General features: G+C 41.2%; 1 protein-coding gene across 2 annotated transcripts in view; it reads right to left on the bottom strand.

Moving 5' to 3' along the window:
• Positions 1–22,992, bottom strand: part of nsd1b (nuclear receptor binding SET domain protein 1b) — a 37,898-nt gene extending 14,906 nt beyond the window's left edge. Inside the window, exons 1-8 of one of the 2 annotated variants that reach the window (XM_085470849.1) lie at positions 22,831–22,992; positions 20,614–21,518; positions 15,857–16,001; positions 13,611–13,783; positions 10,417–13,423; positions 8,006–8,118; positions 7,625–7,880; positions 2,715–2,815 (exon numbers count right to left, since the gene is read on the bottom strand). In XM_085470849.1, coding sequence (XP_085326975.1) covers positions 2,715–2,815; positions 7,625–7,880; positions 8,006–8,118; positions 10,417–13,423; positions 13,611–13,783; positions 15,857–16,001; positions 20,614–21,501 — 4,683 coding nt within the window. In that variant the 5' untranslated portion in view covers positions 21,502–21,518; positions 22,831–22,992. Of the gene's footprint in view, positions 1–2,714; positions 2,816–7,624; positions 7,881–8,005; positions 8,119–10,416; positions 13,424–13,610; positions 13,784–15,856; positions 16,002–20,613; positions 21,519–22,498; positions 22,643–22,830 lie in introns of those variants that run through there. The other variant, XM_085470847.1, reaches the window with a different exon arrangement.
• Positions 22,993–23,369: the final 377 nt, after the last annotated feature.

Genomic DNA, 23,369 nt, shown 5'->3' with positions numbered 1-23,369 from the left:
ATTTGCCTACATGCACATTGGTGTTTCTAAGGTTTTTTCAACACAGTGGCAAGTTTCTATTATTTGACTATAACTGAACATCAACTATGACCAAGCATCAGACTGAATTTAGGAAGGTAAAGACATCTGTCTGACCATCAGATCATCAGTTCTTACATGCTGCTTACAACTCTCTCCACTTTGTATTATCAGAGATATCTCTCACAGCTCAGGTGGAGGCAGGATTGATCCAGAGGAGAAACTATTCCACCCTATAAACCTGAAATCTGCGCTACAGCTGACCTGAATGGTGTGCAGAAAAATCCTATACTCCAAACTGAGATTCAGGCCTCAGGACCTCACACAGTTCCCACCTATTTCTAACAAATGAGTTCACGGTTATAGTAAAGCATTCTCTCCTTCAGCCTCCTCTCATTTATCGTAACTGCCACACTGTTTTCAGAGAGAAAAACCTGTAAAATCCAAACTTACAACGATTCATTTTTGTTAGGGCTTTAAACGCTCCCTTGCACTCCCTCATCAGGTGCGCTTGTTTCTAAGTCACTAATCCATGCTGCTCACAATTATCGCAATAAACCGACTGCATCTTTGTGTATGAATTAGTGTTCATACACAAAGTGTTAGTAGATCACCCAAGGAACTTTCCATTCCCACTGGTGCATTTTTGAAAATTTTCCTTATACTTATTTGCTTTACAGCTTGCAATAAAAACAATGTCTTGCTGGTGCAGGAGTGACTAAATCTGACCGTGGATAACATAATGAGAGCTTTGACTACTAATTTTGTCTTGGAGTCATGGAGTAACAGTTTTTAAATGATTATTTATTTTATTAAGGAGAAAAAGTTATCCAAACCTGCTAAGTCCTGTGTGAAAAAGTAATAACCCGTAACAAGTGGTTGTGCCACTCTTGGCAGCAAGAACTACTTTGTAAAGTACTTTGTGATAACTATCAATCAGTCTTTCAGATCACTGTGGAGTTTTGGTCCACTCTTCTTTGCAGAATTTTAATTCCAATTCCATGAATGGTCTGTTTAAGGTCAGGCCAAAGTATCTCAATCGGATAAAAGTCTGAACTCACTCAGGTACTCCAAAACCTTCATTTTATTTCTTTTTTGGCCATTCAGAGGATTTCTTGCTGCCATGTTTTGGATCATCCTCCTGTATAATAAGAGTACTTTTAATGAGTCATAAGCTTTTATGTTCCGTTTAGTCAGCAGTGGTTTTCTGTGTCTCTTGAACTCTCCCATTGATGCCATTTTTACCCAGTCTCTTTCTTATATTTGCATAAGATCTTTGACCTTAACCCTTTAAGACCTACCATAGAACCAAGTCTGCCAGAGCTTACTTTATATTTTAACATGTTGTAGAGCCATTTTTGGGAGCATTTCAAGTTGCTATACATCAATACAACTGTTATAGCCCATATTTTAATAATATGTATGCATTAAGTCCATAGTAACTACATTAATTGCAAAAAAGTGCAATAAACTACAAAAAAATTGAAAATCTTTTTGTTTTTTGTTTTTTACATATATTTCTACTTGGAGAAATTTAAGAGGTTTATCCCTCAAAATTTTAAATACAAAAAAGTTGCAAAAAATAGTTTACAACAACAGGAAATTTATTTTGAGTGTCTTCATAGTTTTATTTTTGAGATACAGCAATTTTTATATACTGCAGGAAAAACGAAAAAACAATCCTATGATGCAAATTTGCAAAGAAAACAGCAGGTGCATCAAAATAAACTATTTCCAGCAGTGCAATTCGAGTTCTAAGCATCCCAGAAACTATTCAGAAAAGCATAAAGTCAAACATGACTTCTAAAAACACCAGTATAGGCTTTTAAGGCTTACAAGTAAAAAACTACATTTTCCACGAAAATGACGTCACTTCCGATTTCGGGCAGGAAATAGCGTACATGCGATCGTTCGCGCTGACGTCTGTTTCAATGTGGGAAGTGTTACGAACAGCTGATCGGATCGGCAAAGCGTGTTTCTGGAATATTATGTTTTTGTTCCTGCAAGCGCTTTTTATGCAATATTTGCAAAGCTATATGTGGAAGGAAACCGTGACCGAGGACAAGCTGATGGCATAAGATGTAAGTACAACTCCTCCGGTTTCATATGCAAAAAAAATTATTGCGCTAGTTCCGGTTCTACAGGGATTTAAAAATAGGCAAAACGGAGCGTGCCCGCTCCGACCGGCTTTAAAGGGTTAACTGAGCCAAGTTAGTCCCGCAGTTCCTTAGATGATGTTCCAGGTTCTTTTGTGACATCCGTGGGGAGTCATTAGTGTCTTGGTAGACCACCTCCGGGAAGGTTCATTACTGTTCCAAGTTTCCTTCATCTGTGGCTCTCACTGTGGTTTGCCAGAGTCCCAAAGCCTCGGAAATATCTCTGTAATCCTTTCCAGACTGACAGATGTCAATCTTTGTCTAATATTAAAATCTGTTTGATGATCTGAAACATTTAAGTATGACAAATGTGCAAATACTTTTTCATGGCACTGTACTACTGATACTATAGGAGGAAACTAAGATTTTCTTTCTAATTATAATTGCTAACTCAGTAAAATCTAATCTGATGTAATGCTTTTATGAAGGTAAATGGATTTTTTTTGCGCTAAATAAAATGTACAGCTCTATCTTATAAGCTGGCACATACAAATACATTACACCAAACGAATAAATGTACACTCATTAAACATGCTGTACCTTCTTCTTGAGGCCTGTTGATGCCTCGGCCTCCAGGCAGTATTCCAGGATCTTCTGAGTGGGTTTTCTTTTGCGCTTCTTCTCCAGCACAGGAGCGCTTCCTGGAAAAACAAGTGTCACAGCCAGATTAGCATTAACCATCACAAGTTTTCAACACACCCGTAAATCAAAGTTTTATGTGGCTTTAGAAAATTTTTAAGTCCATGTGTGGAAACACTGACAGCCTGCATTAGACTTTGTTTGCTCCGTCACACATTTGTAGGAGCAGTGGATACAAACCAAATAACATAAGTGATGATAAAAACTGACTATTATCAGCCTGCTACAAAACAGAAAGTGACTGGTTCTCTGTGGAATACTCTCAAGGTTTTTCCTACATTAAAAAGCCATTTGCAGCAGCTATGTGTGGCTCAGGAGGTAGGTTAGGTCATCAGTGGTTTATTCCCCTGGTCTGCATGAACCCACATTTCTTCTGACTGTATCTATGTGTGCTCGACAGGAAGTGCTTAAAATACTTGTGTATGTGTAAATATGTGAATAACTAGTGCTTTATTAATAATAACTGATAGTTTACAGTAATGAGATCACTGGCACAAGAATAAGCCTGGATCCACACCAGTTTGCCTACAGAGCAAACCGATCCACGGAAGACGCTGTAGCCACAGCACTCCATGCTGCATTAACTCACCTGGAAGAGCATGGTAGCTATGTGCGGATGCTCTTCGTGGATTACTGCTCAGCTTTTAACACCATCCTTCCACACAAACTGGTGGCCAAGCTACAAGACCTGGGGCTTCCATACAGCACCTGCATGTGGATCAACAGCTTCCTCTCGGGCCGTAGACAGAGAGTCAGAGTTGGCCATCACACATCCTCAGCCCTGAGTCTCAGCACTGGCTCACCCCAGGGCTGTGTGCTCAGTCCACTGCTCTACTCTCTCTACACACACGACTGCACTCCTCGCCACCACAGCAACATCTTTGTGAAATTTGCAGATGACACCACAGTGGTGGGGCTCATTTCCAAGGGAGACGAGTCTACGTACAGAGACGAGGTGGAGCAGCTGACGTCATGGTGTAAGGCCAATAACCTCCTCCTCAACACTTCAAAAACCAAAGAACTCATAATAGATTTCAGAAGGAAAAAGGCAGAGATCCAACCACTATTCATAAATGGGGACTGTGTAGAAAGGGTGGAAAGCTTCCGCTTCCTGGGAGTCAATATAGAGGAGAACCTTTCCTGGAGTGTGAACACCTCCGAGCTGCTGAAAAAGGCCCAACAGAGACTGTACTTCCTGAGAATTCTCAGGAGGAATAACATCACACAGAGACTGCTGGTGTCCTTCTACAGAGCCACCATTGAGAGTGTTCTAACTTACTGCATATGCATCTGGTACACTAGCTGCACAGGGGCTCAGAGGAAAGCACTCCAAGGGATCATTAACACCGCCCAAAAGATCACTGGCTGCCCTCTCCCCACACTGGAAGTTCTACACAATGCCCACTGTTTTAAAAAGGCCCAAAACATCATAAAAGACACCTCACATCCTGGCCACTCCCTGTTCGAACTGTTGCCCTCAGGCAGACGGTACAGGGCAATCAGAGCAAGGACTAATAGACTCAAACACAGCTGTTATCCAACTGCAATAACACATCTGAATACTACAAAAAAATGTCCATCACGCCACTCTTGTGTTAATCTATGCACGGTCTGAAGCATGTGTGTGGGAATGTATGTGAATGTTTTACTGTTATATCTTATTAGTATTTTAAGTATTCTATCTATTTTATTTATTGAATTTTATTGTTTTATTTATATTTGATATTGCTAGGGATGATGCAATGATCGGGGACCATTCTTAATTTCGTTGTTCTCATGACAATGACAATAAAGTTTCTGATTCTGATTCTAAAGTTTCTGATTCTGATAAAGCTTAATACAATATTTACTCTTCATTTGGTTAAAGCTCCTGTTTAACCAGTCATCTTAAGCTGGTCTCATTTTACAGTGTTACTGACAGTATTTACTTTAAGCACTTAACTTACTGCACGCTGAACTGTAACCTGTTAAAACAAAACACAAACTTCATTCTTACAAATTCTTGGGAATTCCTGTCATGTTCCAGTTCTTGTAGAGCTGGGCGATATGAGATTTTTTCATATCACGATATGTTTTTTTCATTTCAGGCGATAACGATATCTATCACGATATAAGCCAAATAACTATATTTGTAAGATTTAAATGTGCCGTTGCTCACAAGTAAAATGTGAAATAATCAGCAGCTTGTTTTTATTTAAATATTTATTTCCCATAATAAGTTCAACAGGGTAGATGTACTTAAGGAACATGAGACTTTTTCAGATAAATAAAGGCAAATATTGCAAACTACACAAAAGGCAGCCGCTAAAGCGTTTAAGTTTCAAAAGAGAACAAACGAAACAGACTACTAAATTGTCAATTCCACTTAGAAACAAAATATTAATTCTAAAAATAAATCTTAGTTTGTTTTACAGAAGAACAGACAAAACTGACTAACTTTTGTCAATATCAAATAAACTGAGAACTAAAAGGAAATTCTCAATCTCTCCTTGTTGTATAGCTTAGCTTTTCAAACAGTTTTAACAGTTACTTTAGTCTGACAAAAGCCGAATGACGAATTAGCGCTTCCAGTCAGAGACTGAGGCTACGTCCACACGTACACGGGTATTTTTGAAAGCGGAGATTTTCCGTTTTCGTTTTAAAAAATAATCCCGTCCACACATAAAGGCAGAAATGAAGGAAAACGCTGCTATGAACATGCCAAAGCAGCAGGTGGTGCTAGATTCCTAACCGTGCAGAAATGTTGGCCAATCAGAAGTCTAGAAGCCTCGGTGGGAAAAAGTTAACAAAGCTGCGGCATAGAAGCAGAACAGAGTCGTATGTGTGGACGGACAGTAACTGTGTGTATATGTAAGCATTTAAACACTGCAGAGAGTAGAATTAACAGTAACAGTATTGTAGAAATTCATTTCACCGAAACAATAACGTGGCGCAGTGTGACGCATGCACCAGTTTATTGTATTTCCAGACTTGCTTTCGGCACAATTTACAGTGCACGCTACTCTGTTTTTTGTCAGACTTGAAATAGCCGAAATACCTTCACACTACGGAACTTCTATGGCTCTTCCGTTCGACAATCTCTCCGGCATTGGAACCATCATCTGTTTTCTCTTCGGTCACGCTCGGTTGATTTTTCTAGTCGGCACACTCATTTCCTCCATTACCCGCTGGCTGCTTCCCAAACAAACACACGTGCGGCTTGGCACTTGTGCTGTACGTAACAAGTCACGCGACGTGACGCTGCGGCTGTGATTGGTTCGGCTCTGCGCTACTTAGTTTGGATTGGCTGACCTTTTTTTTATTTTTTATTTTTTTTATTTTAAGAGGACAAGAGCGGCGAGGTCTATCGCGATAGCTTAATTTCTCTATCGAGTAAAAGTTATATCGCGATACATATCGTTATCATTCTATCGCCCAGCTCTAAGTTCTTGTATCATTTCTTTAAGTGCAGTTGTGCTTACAGGTTTATTACTGCTTATCAGCGGCATGAATGTCGCGGTAATTTTGGGCTTTGAATTTATTTTTAATTTTCTTTAATCCACACAGGGTCAAATATATAAATACGTCTCCACTAATATTTGTTTAAGTCCACAAATTTTCAACATGGTTGAGGGCGGGACTTTCAGAAGGCTATTCCAGAAGCCTAATGTTAGCCTTCTTTATCCATTTAAAACCAGTTTTTATGTGTGTTTGGGTTTATTGTCCTGTTGGAACACCAAACTGTGTCCAAGTGTGTTCAAGCGTCTAGCTGTTGATGGTGAAGACGAAGTCCTCCTCCTTCATTATTCCATCCACTTTGTGCAATGTACTACAGGCAGCAAAATCGCCCCAGAGCACAATGATACCGCCACCATGCATGCACCAGTTGGTACTGTGTTCTTATGTGGTTTGACAGCTCCACATTTAATCCTCCATACATGCCTCTTGTCTAGAGGCCAAACAGCTCAATCTTTGTCTTTGACCTTTAAACTGTCCTCCAAAAAGCATTTGGCTTGTTCACCTGGGCAACTGCAAATTTCAGTTGAGCTTGAAGGCGTTGATTTTGGAGCACGGTCTTCTTTCTTGATCGGCATCCGCTCACTCCGTGTCGATGTAAAACTGGCTTCACTGTGAACAGCGACACTGGTGTTCCACCAGTTGCCAGTTCACAGCAGCCTTGAGCCTTTGATGGTTCCTAGGTTGTTCCTGAACGTCCTAACCAACTTCCTCTCATCTGAGGCTGACAGTTTGACAAGGTCTAGCAGAAGATCCAAAGTGGTGACTTAACCAAATAAGGTGTACTTATGTACAATTGTTTGAACTGATGATGGAATCTGCAGTTGTTTTGAAAGGACTCCAATAGATCTCCACAGCTTCTATAAATCTACAATTATCCTTCTTACAGCTTCACTGAGTTCCTAGGACTTTTCTGTCTGATGTCAAACATTTATTTTTATGCTGGCAAATAGAAACTACCATTTGAAGGCAATCATGACCACTAATGAGAAGTTTAAAAGCCTTGCCCTTATCAAGTGAAAGAACCTTTTAACTTGTAGAACCTTCAGCAGCACTTATTAAAAGAGTTCATGTATAAGTTGACCCTGTGTGAAAGGTATGAGTACTGAAGTGGCAGAGGAGCACGTCGATACCCGTGCCTATGGCCACAACGCTGTCTACAACACATTTGCATATATCTGGTCATGGTTCAGGCTTCTTAGCGCCAATGCAGGAAAATCTTAAAGTTAACCGTATAATATTTCAACCACAGTCTACACAGAGACTTGACCTGAACTTGTGTCCTCAGAAAGAAAAGCACACAAACATAGTCCTACCATTGTCTTTGACGATGCTTTCTGGTAGCGAAGGTTCTGCTTCAGGAGGAGGGGTTAACGTGTCGATGGAAAGAACAGGTGCATCTTGTGAAGGTGTGTTTTCAGTGCAGGGAATTTGTAGGTCAGAGGGCGTCGTTGCACAGATTTCCTCAGGGGGTGGTGTCTGTATTTCGGGAAGTAAGTTCAAGGATGGCTGGACTTGCATGCTCTTGTCACACTCCGAGGGTTCAGATATGGAGGTAATGGGTTGAGAGGCCTGAGAGAGCAGATTGCATGAGTTGTGTGAAGCAGTATAAAGTTACACTGGCTGGTTAATACTAAACTGTTATGCTCATATAATAATGTGTACTTACAAAAGAGCTTACTTTGTGTGATTTTTACCTTTCCAATCAACTGGAGAGGCTTTCTCGTTTTCTTCCTCACGGAGAAAATCTGGTCGTACTCTTCAGTCCATTCAAGCATCCTCTTGCTTGGTTTTCTTATTCGTTTATGTGCTAAGGGGACAAATTTTATTTTATTTTTAAAAAGATTATAGATATACATTTATTTTTGACCTATTTAGCCCTTTGACAGCATCAGTATTTGTTAGTGCTGTCAGCGTTAATGTCGTTAACGGATCACCTCGTGTGTGTGGCTGGACTGCGCTAACACGTTAACGAGCTAACCGCGCTAATGCATTGACGCCGTGCAGCCCCACGCACGGGGCGATTCGCGCTAACTCACTAACGGAGATTTGCCGTGTTAATGCGGTTATGGCGTCAACGTCATTTTAACGACATTAACACTGAGAGCACTAGTATTTGTACAACTGGTAGACTAACTATGTTAGTAGTCTACCCATTACATGAGCAGAAACAGACTGCTATTTTTTTTTTTTTAATTCCTCAATGGCAAGTCAGAATTCAGAACTGAACCTAACAGTTTAAAGTACTGTTACTTTTATACCTGCAGTTTAATGTGCACACAGATTTACACCTGTGGTTAAAGGATTTACTATTCAGAAACACAGATTTTTCATTTCATACACATTATTGTATAAACTAGGGTTGGGGAAAAATAAAACAACAGATGCAGAAAAGCATCACGATATTTTGCGTGATGATACTGTACCATTACAGGGACACAAAAGAGGCGTAAGTATTTTCAAATACTTCACTCTTCAGTGAAGTATTTGAAAATCCCCTATGTGTAAATGGAGTTAACAAAAGCTAGGGGGGCAAGGCACTACAGCAGGGAGGGCAGTTGCCCTCCCTTGTCTTCCCCTCTGTAGACTCGCCCCTGCTGGGAATACTACGAACAAGAGGGCTCATCACATGCAGATAATGTTAGCCGACCAAACTTGTGAATTGGCTCAACCTAAAAAAAAAAATCAACCAAGACTCAGCTTGACAAAACAACCCCCTAATTCAGTGAAAGCTAATGGCTCAGTTGTGCAAGTAAAAATAGGACAGCATGTATCCATGTATCATAACAAATAACCAAATAAATAAGATTATCATCTCCAGCTGCCTGATAATTGTACTGATTTTTTTTTTTATTGAAATTTTTTCATATTCTGTGACTAATTGCAACTAGTGGCGACTAAATGGTTGTCCCAGCGTTAAGGCTGTTGCACACCAATGGCCACTTCTAATCACAAGGCGATTGCACAGGTTGCCCGATGGGAGCCAACTTTTCTGCAAACAGTCACAATCCAATTTGGACTGACTCACCACCTACTTTATAAAAGCAGACACATTGCCAACATGTTGCCATCAGTCTGAAGGAGTCTTTCCCAATCAGCACAACTTGAGGGGACTCAAATGAACTGGATGTATTCTGATTATTGCTGAGAACAAATGTAATAAACAGAAATTCCTACCTATGTAGTCAGTGACAGATGTGTGATTTATCACAATTAATTGTTGTATTATCAGAAACCGTCTGCATGTAATTGCCTCACACACTGATATCAGTCTGACTCTGTCTCATGGCAACATTTATGGCAGGTTTTAGTTACAGTGTTGTTTTACTTGACGTAATCGTATTGTATAAAACTGATATTGGCCACGTTTAGCAATTTGCAGTTGAAAATGGCTGAAGTATTTATTTTTTAAGGAGGTATTTGCCAGAGTGCTTAATATTTAATCTAAACAGAATGAGGTACTTCTGTAATTGAGTAATCAAAGGGTAACGAGTACACACGGTTATGAAGCTAATCCGATCGACACAACCTTTACAACAACAACCCCCACAAACAAACAAAAAAAACAGCAAAGACATGACAAACATCATCTATATTTTGGTTATTTGCATTGAGGATTTTAGTGATTAGCCGGTTTATCTGTACTGGCATTTATAACAACGAATAAAACAAAATTCTAAAAAATAAACAAGAGATGGAGAAATGGCCTCTAAACATGGTGTGACTGTCATTAATTGTCATTAATCAAAATTAACGCTGATGATGTAGCCTTCAACTGGCTGAAATTATCCTTATGTTTCTGCTACTAAGCCAAGATGGCAACCACTGAGGGAGAGAAGAGTTCAGGGTTTTACTCTTAACCTTTTGACCATTCTGCTTGTTCTAGCAGTTTATGTAAACACACTAATATGAATGCATTTATACACTTGAAAAAGCCGGTGCTAGTGTGGGAGCACTTGAGACACACAAAAACCTCTTTAAAAACAATTGCTTTTAGCTCTCCCTTGCCTCCCTGGCTTCTATTCAGTTTTTCTCATTATCTTTCTTCTACATTACACCCATCAGCTTAGTCTCTCCGTGGGGGGCCTCTACACTAAATTCTCCTTACCTGTCGGATCCTTGTCACCTTCTCCAGTGTTGTGCGTCAAGCTCGCCTTCTTCTTAGTGCAGTCCACAAGCCCATTAGGCTTTTCCAAAGACAGTGCAATGTCACGACCCTTCTGCTCCAAAGGCACCATGAGCTGTAGATTCTCCTTTACTCTGCTCCAACTGTCCTCCTCGGTCACCACAACTGCTCCTTCACCACCTCCAGGCTGCTCCCATATGCCCGGCATTTTTGATGAGCAATCCTCTGTTGATGAAGAGTCCTTTGCTGGCATGGACGACATTCCTGACTCAAGTCCTGGGAAACCAGGCCCAGACCTGGCGCGACGACAAGGCACTTTGCGATTGGCTTTCTTTTTCCACCTGGATGAGCTACCCCGTCTGTTGTAGGGCCTCTTGGACATCTGATACGGACCTTCCTCATTATGTGCGACTATGGTTTTATCTGGACTTGAGTTTGAGATGCTATGAACAAAATCTAATTGTTGATCTTGTCCTGCAGGCGTAGCCTCCCCTGGCATCACTAAAGGCTCTTCCTTAACATGTGCACTTGGTGGCCCAATCTCCAGTTCTAAGGGCGCACCGTCTCGCTCTCTAGTGTCATGCAAGTCCTTCAGCATCATAAGGAAGGTGCTAAACTTGTAGTTGGTGTCCGGCTTGAAAGAAACTGGTTTACCATTGCTTTCATTTGTCAGGGACTGAAAAGAGACCTCTTCAACATTTTTAAAGGCATTTATAAAAGCAAATGACGAAGACGGTGAATGCGATAACCATGCATCTGAGGAGCAATCCTCCTTCTTTGCCTTTGCTTTAGAAGTAAGAGGTATAAAGTCCATCGGTGGAGTTGAGGGAATTGAGAGGTCTTCATCTTCACTCTTAACATCTGTGTCATAGTCATTGGAATCAGAAAAAATCAAATGGGGGCTGCTACAACTGGAAAAACTGTCAGGCGCATACTCAACACTGTCATTAGAATGTGATTTTGGAGATTTTTTACTAGTGCAAAAGTCCGATTTGGCCTTGGGACTGCAGCTCAGGTCCTCAGATTTTCTAAAATTATTCAAGGGTTGTTTCTGTTCAGCCTCCTTTTTGACTTTTTCACGCTTTTTTTCCTCAGCCTCTTGCATGGCCTTCAGCGCTCTAGTCATCAGCCGACTGCTGGCCGGGAGGTGGGCAGGCTGCTCTTGCATGACTTTATTCACTTCATCTAGGCCACGCTTTAATTTATAGGCCACTTTCTTGGTTTTCTCAGAGGAAGGACGTCCTGGAAAATAAGCTCTTCTACATGCTAACCTTGCACGCTGGTGAGAAGGTGGAACGGTCGTTCTATGTGATGTGACAGATGTGGTTGCTTGGTCTGGTCTGACCAGTTGTTCAGAAGACTTGCTTGTTACATTAGAGTCGGGTGTCTTTTTACCTTCAAACTGATCTGACTGGTTCGAGGATGAGTAACTCACAGTACTCAGACTTCCATTTGAAACTGGTATTCCCTCTGTTTCTGGGCTACCAAACTCCTCAGTGGAAACATTTGAGGTCATGATATTCTCATGTGATGATTCTGATGAGAAATTAACCATACTTGACTTGCCGCGTGCTTTTAATTTCTTAACTGAGACTTTTATTTTGGAGGCGACTACCTCGTCTTTTGAGGCTCTTCCCTGACCATCCATCCAGTTTGATTGTTTGGATGACAATGTAGTCATGTTAGTATCCGATCTTCTCTCTTTCTTTGTGCTTCCAGGTTGGTCTTTGGAATGAATAGTTGTATTGGAGTTTGAGATCTTCTTATCTTTTATGTCCTTGCGTATTAATTTGACAAAGGGTAGCCTACATTTAGAGACCAGACTCGTTTGAGTTTCTAGCCACCCTAATGGGTCCGTAGTTTTATCTTGTAAACAGGATGCTGAAGCATTTTTGCTCTCTTTTTCCTCCTCAGCAATGTTTTCAGTTGTATAATGTTTTTTAGTAGATGTCGCATCAGAATGTTCAGTTTGACTGACAATCTTTGCACTCTCTGAAAACCTGGATAGATCACTCAAATTATCTTTCACGGTGGCCTCTAAGGACTTCTTAATGTCTGAAAGACTTAACTGGCCACATGTGCCACTGATGGTATCCACTGAACTGGCAAATGACTTTCTACCCTTTGAACAACCACTATCCTCAGAGTCTAGAGACTTCTGCTCACCCACACCACCAGCTGTACCAAAGTGCCCATTAGCAGCAACAGTGTTTTTACACTTTAGATTTCCTGACTGTTCAGGAGGCAGATTCGTTTCAGTGGTCTTCTGCTTGTCCGACAATCCTGACTGCTCGTTGGCGGCGGCACTGACAGAGGAGGAGGCACAAGAAGCTGGTGTCTTTTTACTAATAACAGATGAGCTCTTTTTCTTACAGGGGACCTTACTGAAGAGACTGCGGTCTGGCATTGGACTGGTTGTTTTAGGTCGCCTGTCTTTGCTCGATTTGCTAAACCAAAGACCACTTTGAATCTCAGGCTGCTTCTTTACCTCTTTGACAACCACAACAGACGGCTGAGTTGGAACTAGCTTAGGCTGACGTTCAAGTGCTTTAGGACACAAAATTTTAGGGACTGACTCAAGGTCAGAGTACGGGCACTCCTCACTGTCTCTATCCGATTTGTCAGGACTATTATTCAATGTCTTTTTAGAGTGTTTACTTTTTGTATCCTTTGATGCTTCATTCTGTTTCTTCTTTCCAGAAGATTTCTTTAAAGTGCTTGGCTTTGTTGGAGTTGTAACAGGGGGTGTAATTACTGGGGATGGAATGGATCCATTGGTTATGTGTGACGTCTCAGTATGGGTGGAGACAGATGAAGTGACAGGAAGAAAGTTTTGATGGGTCTTATTCTCTCTTTCCAGTGGGGAAGCATCATGGAAGGCATCAGCTATGGACAAAGACACGGAAGACGCCATTTTGGGTCTCTCAGGAAGAATGGATTCAGCTTCTGCCACACTGGACTTCCAGGATTCCTTAAACCGCTTAGCAATCTAGAGAAAGATAAGCAAAGACTCCTCAATCTTTGTGCATATTTCAGCTTACAGAAATAACCTGTTTGGCCTTAGCAAGTCTTTTATTTCTGGACGTGCAAGCTTTCCTTTGTTATCTACCAGGAAGGTTCTTTTTTTAACTCAAGGCATGCAAGTGTTGTCCTGCTATTAATAAAATGGTATTTACGGTGTATTTGCTGTTCTGCTCCCTTTGTTTCCCCCTCCGCCGTAGTAGGAGGAGCTGTTCAAATTCAAAGCCTCCATGGAAAGTATGAGTTGATTTTTCCTCCACCCAAACCAGCTCCTGGGGCTCCCCAAACGTCCTGACATGGTAGAGCCGACAGGGCCGGTCGCTAGGCTCTGAGACAACAACAAAAATTACTCTCAGTCCAGTCAGATCAGTGCATCACCTGAAGAAAAGGGAACTTGAAAATATAAGAAGACAGCAGTCTTAACAACCCATAACTGATGGAAATACATGATGTCTTTATGTCAGAACTATGAGCATGACATATTGCTAAATGACCACAATGCTATCAACTGAAAAAAAATGGCTCTATATGGAACTTCTTCTTTGTGGGAAAGGAAAGTACCATATATGCTGCAGATTATGGAGGTACTGTAAAATTAAAAGAAAATGTGCAACAGGCGCAGCAGGAGGCCCGCTGTGACTTTAGAATCATAAAAACACTCCAAGAACCATTAAAAAAAATTCAATAATCATGCTTTTTTTCTTTGTTTTTTTTGTTTTTATTCCCTTAAGACATAGGACACCTACATAGGTTTTTAATTTATATCTTTAATGTTAGGCACATTATGTTTACGTGAAATGAAACGCGCCAAATAAATAAAAAAACTCATTGTAATTTGCTATAAATGAGCAATTTGAAATGTTATTGTTACTGTTTGTGAATAACAATTCTTTGTATACAAAGACTAATGTGCGGCTAACACATAGCCAACATAATCATTTAGGTTCTCAATATATGACAGCTTTTAAGAAAGCTGCATACAATCATAGTTCATCATTGATAAAATGGTGAAAGGTGAAGAAAAACTAGCCAATGATAACATAGTGTAGAAAAGGACTGTCATCCGTCACTTAAGATAACATTTGGCAGCAGGATCCATATGAGCGTCCCAAAAGTGAGAGCATGCACTTGGCACAATGATAGCTTCTTTAATTATTTGTAAACCAATTATTCCAGACACAGAATTACAGTAAGGGACAGTAAGGACATAACAGAATAAGACAATATCCCTAAACCCTCAGGCAGTCATCACTCGATACATAGTCGCATAGCCCTCGAATTCATTCCTGAACTTTATAATGTCAGATATCTTTATTTTACTGTAAGTAAACACAGCAGTTGCTTTTATTCACCAATTATTATTGCCGCTTGAATGCCTCTGATATGGAAACGGGTAGCCTAGTAACTCTGAAAACACATTTTATGAAACTGTACAGAACTACACACATACATACAATTGTCTTTTCATGTCAGAGAGCATGAATTTGAGAGTAATCTTTTAAGTGTACTTCATGTGAAAAACACATATTTTGTCCAGAGAAAGCAGGAAGGCATCATCCTGGCATCACATAAGGAGATAATGTTCTGTGTACATCCATCAACGTCAGCATATCTCCAACCCATTTACATCACCACTTGTTACAGTTTACTCCCGAACGATAAGTGTCGCCACTCAGCCAAAATCCCCACATCAGTGCTGGTTTATGAGGAGAAGTCACGACATTTTCCCCCCTTTTCATCTCTATTTAATCTGGGAACGTCTGAGCTCCTGCACTGATATCTGATTCAAGTGGCAGTAATAACAGACATGACAGCAGCGGCGCCAGTTGATGTGACGTCATTTTGTCGTCATTGTGAGAACGGCGGGCATAAACAGGCCATATAACAGAGAGACAATCATTCACAGTCACATTCACCAGTTAACCTACCGTGTATGACTGGGGAACCTAGCTAAACTGTGTTTAGAAACCATTAAAACATAAACCAGTATAATTGTTCTGTAAAGAACACCACCTGCAGGTTTGGGCTTTCACTATTTATTAAGGGTATTATTGTTCAGGCTTTACAGAAGTGGCAAAGTTTTCTCCTGAAGCACATAGTTGCAGTGTAGCCAAATTACCACACCTCATAATTTTCTCCCAAAATCCCCACACTCACTGCAACCTGTACTTTAAGTTGGCAACCCCAGTATAAGAAGTTAAAATAATCAAATATACCTCAAACAGCCTCAACGTCAGGCTGTGTATGTGCTGTTAATCACCGTTAATTGACTCACGGATTCATTCTGTAACCACCAGCTGAAGTTAAGAGACCAAACCATTGCACAGAACAATTAAAAGCTACTCATTTACCAAGCACCGGCTTGGGTTATCACAGTAAGTCAACAATGTTCCAGGCCCACCTTTCGCTCTGTGATAGACTCCTTGTACGGGGTCAACAATCACCTCGCAGGGCCACCATGGTCTCCGGCTGAACTTTGCCCAAACGACTTCACCCTCAACAAACTTCACAGGTGGCAAAGACTTTTTCTTGAGGCTGCTCTGAGGCTGACAACAGAAAAATGAAGAGGGAAATATAAGTAAAAGAATTATTTTCACTTAACAGAACAGTACAGAAGATATAACAGACAAGAGCAAAGATAAAATATGACCTTGTGTAAGTGTACAAATATTTCACACAAACAGATATGAAAAGGATTTACTATCATTTTATATTTTAACCAAAAGTTTCAGTTTCACGGCCTCCAAAAACCTTTTCTGTGGTCTAATTTTAACTTGTCATCATGCCCAGTTCAAACCGTGACACAAACCTCAGCATGGAAACACCAAAACCCAGTACCAATTGTAGCTGCTGGATTGTTTGTGTAAATGTAACCAGGCTGAACTTGGAGATACATGAGCAGGCCTGAATTATGACTGGCATGTAGCAGGCCTGACCAGAGGGCTGACATTGGGAGCTGCTATGATTTAACCCTGTGTAAAAATAAAGGGTCATTGCATCTCAAGTCATCAATTTTTTTGAATTTTTTCTGCTTAATCAGCTCTGATTTTTCTTGAAAATGTCACAGTTTGAAATTTAGACATAATTTAGCTTATATAAAACATGTATTTTTTATAAATAGATATAATTTTTTTACAATCTGAGTCCACGTTTGAACATGAATATATAAGAAATTATTAAAGATTAAAGCCTGAAATGTTCACTGCCCTTCTCTTATCACAAAATTAAATCAGTATCTGCAGTTTGGGACAGGTGCACTAAAAAAGCTCTCAGTATAAGCTAGTTGAAATAAAAAGAAAGTAAAAAAAAAAAAAAAAATGAAGGACTTCTGCAAAGTCCCATATTTGAAAACACACTAACTTCACTTTGCAAAAGACAATTTCTGCATTGTATATAGTTACATTTCACAATAATGCAAAACATAATGTAGAATACTATTAAACATGATTTTCTTTATCACAAAAATTAAACAAAATGCTATTATCATTCAACCTTTTATGCTGGATTGAGCAAATATCACAAGTTGTACCACAAAATTAAAAACATGAGCATATTTCTCATTTTTTAGACCTACTGCCCCGGATGAGTCTAATGATTCAGGTTAAGCCTAAAATATACCGAGAGGCATTCAAAATGCAACAAGCACCAATGCAAATCTTTTTATAAATAAAAATAACCACAACAAAATAATTCGGGGTAATAAAAATGAGATTAGTGCCTCATTTCACGTGAGTGTCTTGTAAGGCCAAGACGCCGTGTCCACATTGCATGATCAGTAGTCCGATACAAGCCTAACACTTTAATGCTACGACTGCTACGGGAGACTGCAAGACCTGTAATATAACTATATTAAATTTTACGTTTCTGCTTCCATCTACTGATTTTTGTTTTTCTGATACAACTTTTCATATCTTACTCAATTCAAAATGAGTGTTGAATGAAAAAGTTATTTTCTTCATTTCTGTGACCAAGAATTTCACTTTAAAAAGTATTCTACGCATTTTATTTTGGATTATTGTGAAATAAAATGATATAGCATTCAGAAATTGTCACTAGTTGTATTTTGCAATGTTTGCAAAGTTGTTTTTTTATTAGTCTGTGCTCACATATGAGACTTTATAGGATGTATGGCTATAAAGTCTCATAAAGCTTTATGGGCTCCAGAGAGAGCTGTGTGACCAGAAAAGCTGTTAGCACTGGAGACAAGCTCACTTAAGGTGTCAATCTAAAAGCCTGGGTGTTAGTTCTCAACCTTTTTCTGGCATGACATACTTTAGACTAAGAGAGAAAAACAAAAAACAAAAAAATCACTGAAAATGAAAAAGAATCGAATTTCTTGTCATATTTCCCTCCCCTGGTCATCCCCATCCATCCGGCCGTGGCGCTACACCTCACAGTGTGAGAATCACTGCAGCGGGTGATAGTAGGAACAGCAAATGCAGATTTTACGCTATAGATCACAGATTTCTTGGCCAGCAAAAACAAACTACTGGCATTTGAATAAAGCTGACAGGCAGCCTGTCTTTTGCCATCATTCTGCAGTCCAACTGTGACCTGATTTTAAGCTGCATGCAGCATGAGTTTGAACAACAGGGAATAGTGAAAGTAATACTTGGTTACCTGGTGGAGATAACCAACCACACTGTGGTCATTGTGGCTGTTCTTGTTTTATTACTCCCTGCAATATTTCAAAACACATCCATCCATTTTCTGCAAGTTATCTGGGACATCAGTATGAGCTGAGATGCTCAGCCCTCTCTGTGCCCAGCCACAGTCTCCAACCAGGGTGACACAGAGATGTTCCCAGACCAGCCAAGAGATGTAATCTCTGTGTCCTGGGCCTGCCTTGAGGCTTCCTCCCATTAGGACATGACTGGAACGCCTCACCTAGAAGGTGTCCAGAAGGGATCCTCGTCAGCTACCCAAGCCACTGCTGCAGATTGTTGGCTCTTCTCCTAAATGACTGAACTCCCTACCCTATCTTTAAGGTTAAGCCCAGACATTGTTTGGAGGAAACTCATTCCCATCACTTGAATCCGGGATCTCAGCCTTCCGGTAATTACCCTGACCTGATGGGTGTAAATAAGGGTAGGAACGACAACTGACCAGTAAATGAACAGCATTGCTTTCACACTCAGCTCTCTCTTCACCACCGCAGATGGATATGGCATCTCAATTTCAAAATACTCCAATGTTTCTTCTGAAATGCAGAAAGTGACCACTTTAAAAGCTCAACTCATTGACATCATGTGTTTTTTAACCGTTAAATGCTTTTAATTTGAAGCTGAAGGATTTGGCTTGGCTTAAATTAGCATGAACTCAATATGGCATTTTTTGTTTATTTGTTTTTGTTGACACCTAGTTCACATCGCTGCAAATATATAAAATATGGGAATAGCTTCAGAGGCTCAATAACCACTGCTACTTAAATGAAAACCCCTAAGATTGTCACTTTACTAAAAGGTTAAGATACCATAACTACAACTAGCCAAATATTTTATTAGTTAAATAACCATCCAACATGTCTGACACAGTTTCACAGGGGTAAAGCCAGGACATGAGAGCTAAGCCTACTGATAACAGCTAGCCCAGCTCTGTCCAAAGTAGCCTTTTAATCCTTTTACCAGCACTTCTAAAGGTAACAACACATGATGTACTATATAATTTATTTAATTCAAATACCTCCTTTGAGTTGAGGAAAACTCTTTAAACTACAGGAAACTAAACTGAATTTTTCACGAACACGGCTTTCCTGTGAGGCTGCCATCAATGTCCCATCATGTCTACAAACAAAAAGCTTTTATGGGTTTTTAAGACATTCTGATAGGTCACTGTAGGAATTAAATAACATTTTATTTATAAAGCACCAAATGACAACAATAGCTGTTTTCGTGGTGCTTTATACTCTAAAGGTAAAGATGCTAGAATAACAGAGAGAAAACACCAAAAGTCAGACAACCCCCTATCAGCAGGCACTTGGCGACAGTGGGAAGAAAAAACTCCCTTATAGCAGGAAGGAACCTCCTTGAATGACGCCTGCATTTCATTTAGATGCTTCAGTTTCAGGGTCCAGATGCTGGTTGATGGTCAGACGGTGCCTTCAAATGGATTTTGTGGTCATGCTTTTGAACTTGTGCATGTGAAAGGATGGTATGGACTTTGTTTGTATCCTACTTTAAATATACTGTACTGAGTGAAAACATCCGCTGTGTTGTATTTATATCGATTGTTATGTGAGCCTATCGGTGTCCTAAAGAAGGCAGCCCACAGAGGCTTTCCATCATAAAAACATGTAAAACAGTGCAAACAGTAAAGTTAATATTAATATGAATATGAAATTTGACATTTTGTCATAGATTTTAGGATAACTGGTACCTACAGTCAATCGTGTGCTTTATAGGATGGTTATAATGGTACCGGGGATTTAGTGGGTTAACTGTGGACTATTTATTCAGTGTTTGTTTAGCACTTTGGAAATATGCATCGTAGAAGTATGTAAAATTCACACTGATACTGATGAGTACAACTGGACTGCTGAGATGGTAAAGGCAACTTCTTAGAAAGGTTCTGCAGTTTTAAGGAGTATTTTAAAATCGGATTTGTAAAAGAACTGTCACTTTTTACTATAAATCGCAACAAAAACTAAATAAGAGCTTTTGAGTAATTTGCCTCCATAGCCTTTGTTGTGTGTCCTCTGCTACAGCTCAAACTGCAGGCCCTGTAGCTAAGCATGCCGTCAGTAAGCCATCGGCACCGCTGGCATCATATTTCACCCTCCACGCCCTCCCTTCAGTTCTGCCCTCAGCTTGAACACCTATGGCGGAGGTGAAAATTATCCTTTGCTGCTTTTTAAAAACAGACAGCTGCGGTTTGTTAAAGGCAGGGCAACAGCCGTGGAGCTGTGCGTTTGTCTGCATCAGGCCAGCATTTAAAATAACCAGTGATTTGTTATGACAGGTTACAAGCAGTGAGCCACTGCATGTCATGGTCAAGGTTTGTGTGTGGAAAAAGTTTTGTAATCCAGCTCCGGAGAAAGTATTTCCCAGCCAGGTGAATGCCAGCAATCCTTTGGCTAGACCCAAAAGCCGTTGCTACTTCTAAAAACCTCTGAACTGCTGCTGTTTCATGACGAGATAACTTAGAAGGGGAAAAACTTGCCATTGAATGCCTTGAGGGGCTATCCTCAAATAGCAGTAACTCGGTGTCGCTGTCCCACTCGTCCTCTGAGCCATCCCAGTATCTCCTGCGCTGACCGGAGGACTGGGAGCGGGTGACGACTTTGGCTGTCGTCAGAGAAGAGTCTTTGGAGTGCAAGTTTACGTCTCCGGAGGCGGACTGAAGTACATTCCCCACCTTCTCCCGTTTCTCCTGAATGCCACTGAGAGGTGGCACGGTCCTCCGCTCCATGTCATTGTCGTCATCCTCAAACAAAGAGGATTCAAAGTGGAGTAAGTTGTTCGCAAAGGGACTGTTACTGTCGAGGGAGAAGGCCGGACTGGGTGGGCCGGAGAAACAGTTTTCTGTCTTTTTCTCCGAAGTGACAGAATCAGTATAATTAGGCGCCGGTGTGTCTCTACTTCCCGTCTGGACCTCAGGTTGTTTCTTTTTGGAAGCAATGTTAACAACGGTTGCCTCTCGGCTTGTAACCTGGGTTCCAGAGTGATCCCTGCCAGTGCAATCAGCCCAGGAGTCCCTCTCCATATTCTCCCTATTCTTCTTATGTGTCCCCCACTCCCATCCCCTCTCTGGCTCCCGCAGCGGCAAGACCAGGTCAGGCTGGCTCACCATGGTGGTGAGATGCTGGAGCCTCCTGAGAGGACTGTACGAAGATGAGGAGGAGGATGAGGAGGAGTGGTCCCTTTGCGTCGTGAACCCATAGATAGAGGAAGCATGTTTGAGTGAGGAGGTGCCTCCTGACATGGTTAGCCCAAGCCTGTGATCCTGGCGTCTGGAGGGGCAGGAGAGGACGGTGAGGTCACACCCAGGGGTCAAAGGGCAGCTGGTCTGATGACTCTCCCTTCCTGGGCCTGTGTAAGGCCCACTCATGCTGGCATGACTCCTCCCTGAAACATGAAGACAAAATAATCAATGAAGGGCCTTCTTTCATTAAATGGAAAACCAAAACATAAAGACTTTGGGAGATGCCTTGTACATTAAAATCCATTCTGATTCTTCAAGGCTGTTATTTTCTTTGATTTATTTGTGACATTTTTTAAAATTTTGTTTCGGCACATCTTTCAGTCACTTAAACGTCTTAAGAGCTTATCTGAAGTTATCCCAAGCAGTAATGAGTAATGAGATATTTGAAAAAAAAAAAGTGGCAGAGAAAGGGCACAGCTCACAGAGGCGAGATCCGCAAAAGACAACACAGCCTGCCTTCCCGTGGTGTCAACATTTGGGAAAAAAAAAACAAAAAAAAACGTAAACAGACTCACTGACGACGGGAAGGTCGAAATAATAACGTGTCATTGTAAGAGGGGATTCTGCGCAAACACCGCCGTCGAGCTGCAAAATCCTTTTAGGAATGTTATCGCGATATGATGAAAATGACATCAAGCGCGATAAGGTCAGCCTGTAAACTCGCACGCATGGCTACAGTATCAATAAACCCGGTGACATTATCACATCCCGTCGTGTTGGGGGGAAAAATAATTAATAAAAAAGAAAATCAAGCCCGCGTTCACGCGCCGGCGCTGAAAACGCGAATTAAAATGGACCCGTTCGTGCGCGTGCCCAAAAGGCGTGTGCGCGTTTGCATCTACATATATCTGTGTGTTTTTGTATGTCTGTGTGCAGCTGCATGAGTGTGTGTGTGTGTGTGTCGTGTCGTTCGCTGCTCTCCAGTGGCTCAGTGAATGCACGAGAGACAAGACACATACATACATAACATGCGAAGACCACGACACACACAACAAGTTCACGAACACACACACTCACACACACTTCCACGGGCTTCCCTCCGACAGATGCAGGCTATGTGCATCAAACAGCAAAATCACGCAGAAAACGCCACATGACACGGGATGTGTCGCGAGAATCTTACCATTCCACTGTCGGCCAGCGCAAAAATGACCCCCGCCCCGCTCATTTTGGCGTTTAAATGTGTCAATTTCCAATTTTTTGAAAGCGGATGAGGAGAGTCCCAGCGGCAATACTACTAGGCCTGGATCCTGTGAAACGTACTCACTCTCTACCCCCCCTCCACAGCCCCCCTCCACAGCCTCCCTCCACCTCCTCCTCCTCCCTCCTCCTCTCAACATGCGCTAAAAAGCCTGGTCCAGCGGCCCCCGGAATAGAAATTCAGGCGTGTTGTGCTCCTCCAGCGACACTCCCCCTTTGCTTTGTTATAACTACAACTTTATAATCCCCCCTCACCTCCTCAGTCTATGGATGTTTGCTCTGTTGCATGGTTATTTCCTGCCCGCAGACTCTGCCTTGCCCCTTGAAAGTCAGTATCTCTACTGTGCGCACTGCCAGTCGTCACCACTGCCTCCCTCCCCAGCCGGTCCAAAGCATGGAGCACAGAAGGGGGCCGTAAATTTCTCCTTAATAAAAAAGATATATAAAAAGACACAAAGAGAGGAGAAAAATCTGAGCTGTCAGCCATCAAAAAACCCCATAACAAAACAAAACAAAAAAATGCACCGGACGACCACGCGACACCTTCAGAAAAAATCGCCCCGCCCCTCTTCTTAATTACAAGCATCAATTATTAACCCAAAGCGGGCTGCCTTCATCAATGACATGCCATATGCCAAACTTGTGCCAACAACTGACATCTTCTTCATCACCACCACCACCACCACAACCCCCGCATGTGAGGGCAAGCTCACATGCTCCTGGAGATAAGACGAGTAGTAATAAAAATAAATAAATCAACAAAAATGTCCACCACCACGTCTGAGAGGCTGTGA

This window comes from Copadichromis virginalis, linkage group LG10 (genome assembly GCF_057382275.1).
Source record: "Copadichromis virginalis isolate Kocher_CV1m ecotype Utaka linkage group LG10, C_Virginalis_male_GT1.1, whole genome shotgun sequence".
In the NCBI taxonomy this organism is placed as follows: domain Eukaryota; kingdom Metazoa; phylum Chordata; class Actinopteri; order Cichliformes; family Cichlidae; genus Copadichromis; species Copadichromis virginalis.
The sequence above is the reverse complement of the archived record's forward strand: the minus strand, read 5'-3'. Positions and strand labels throughout refer to the sequence as shown.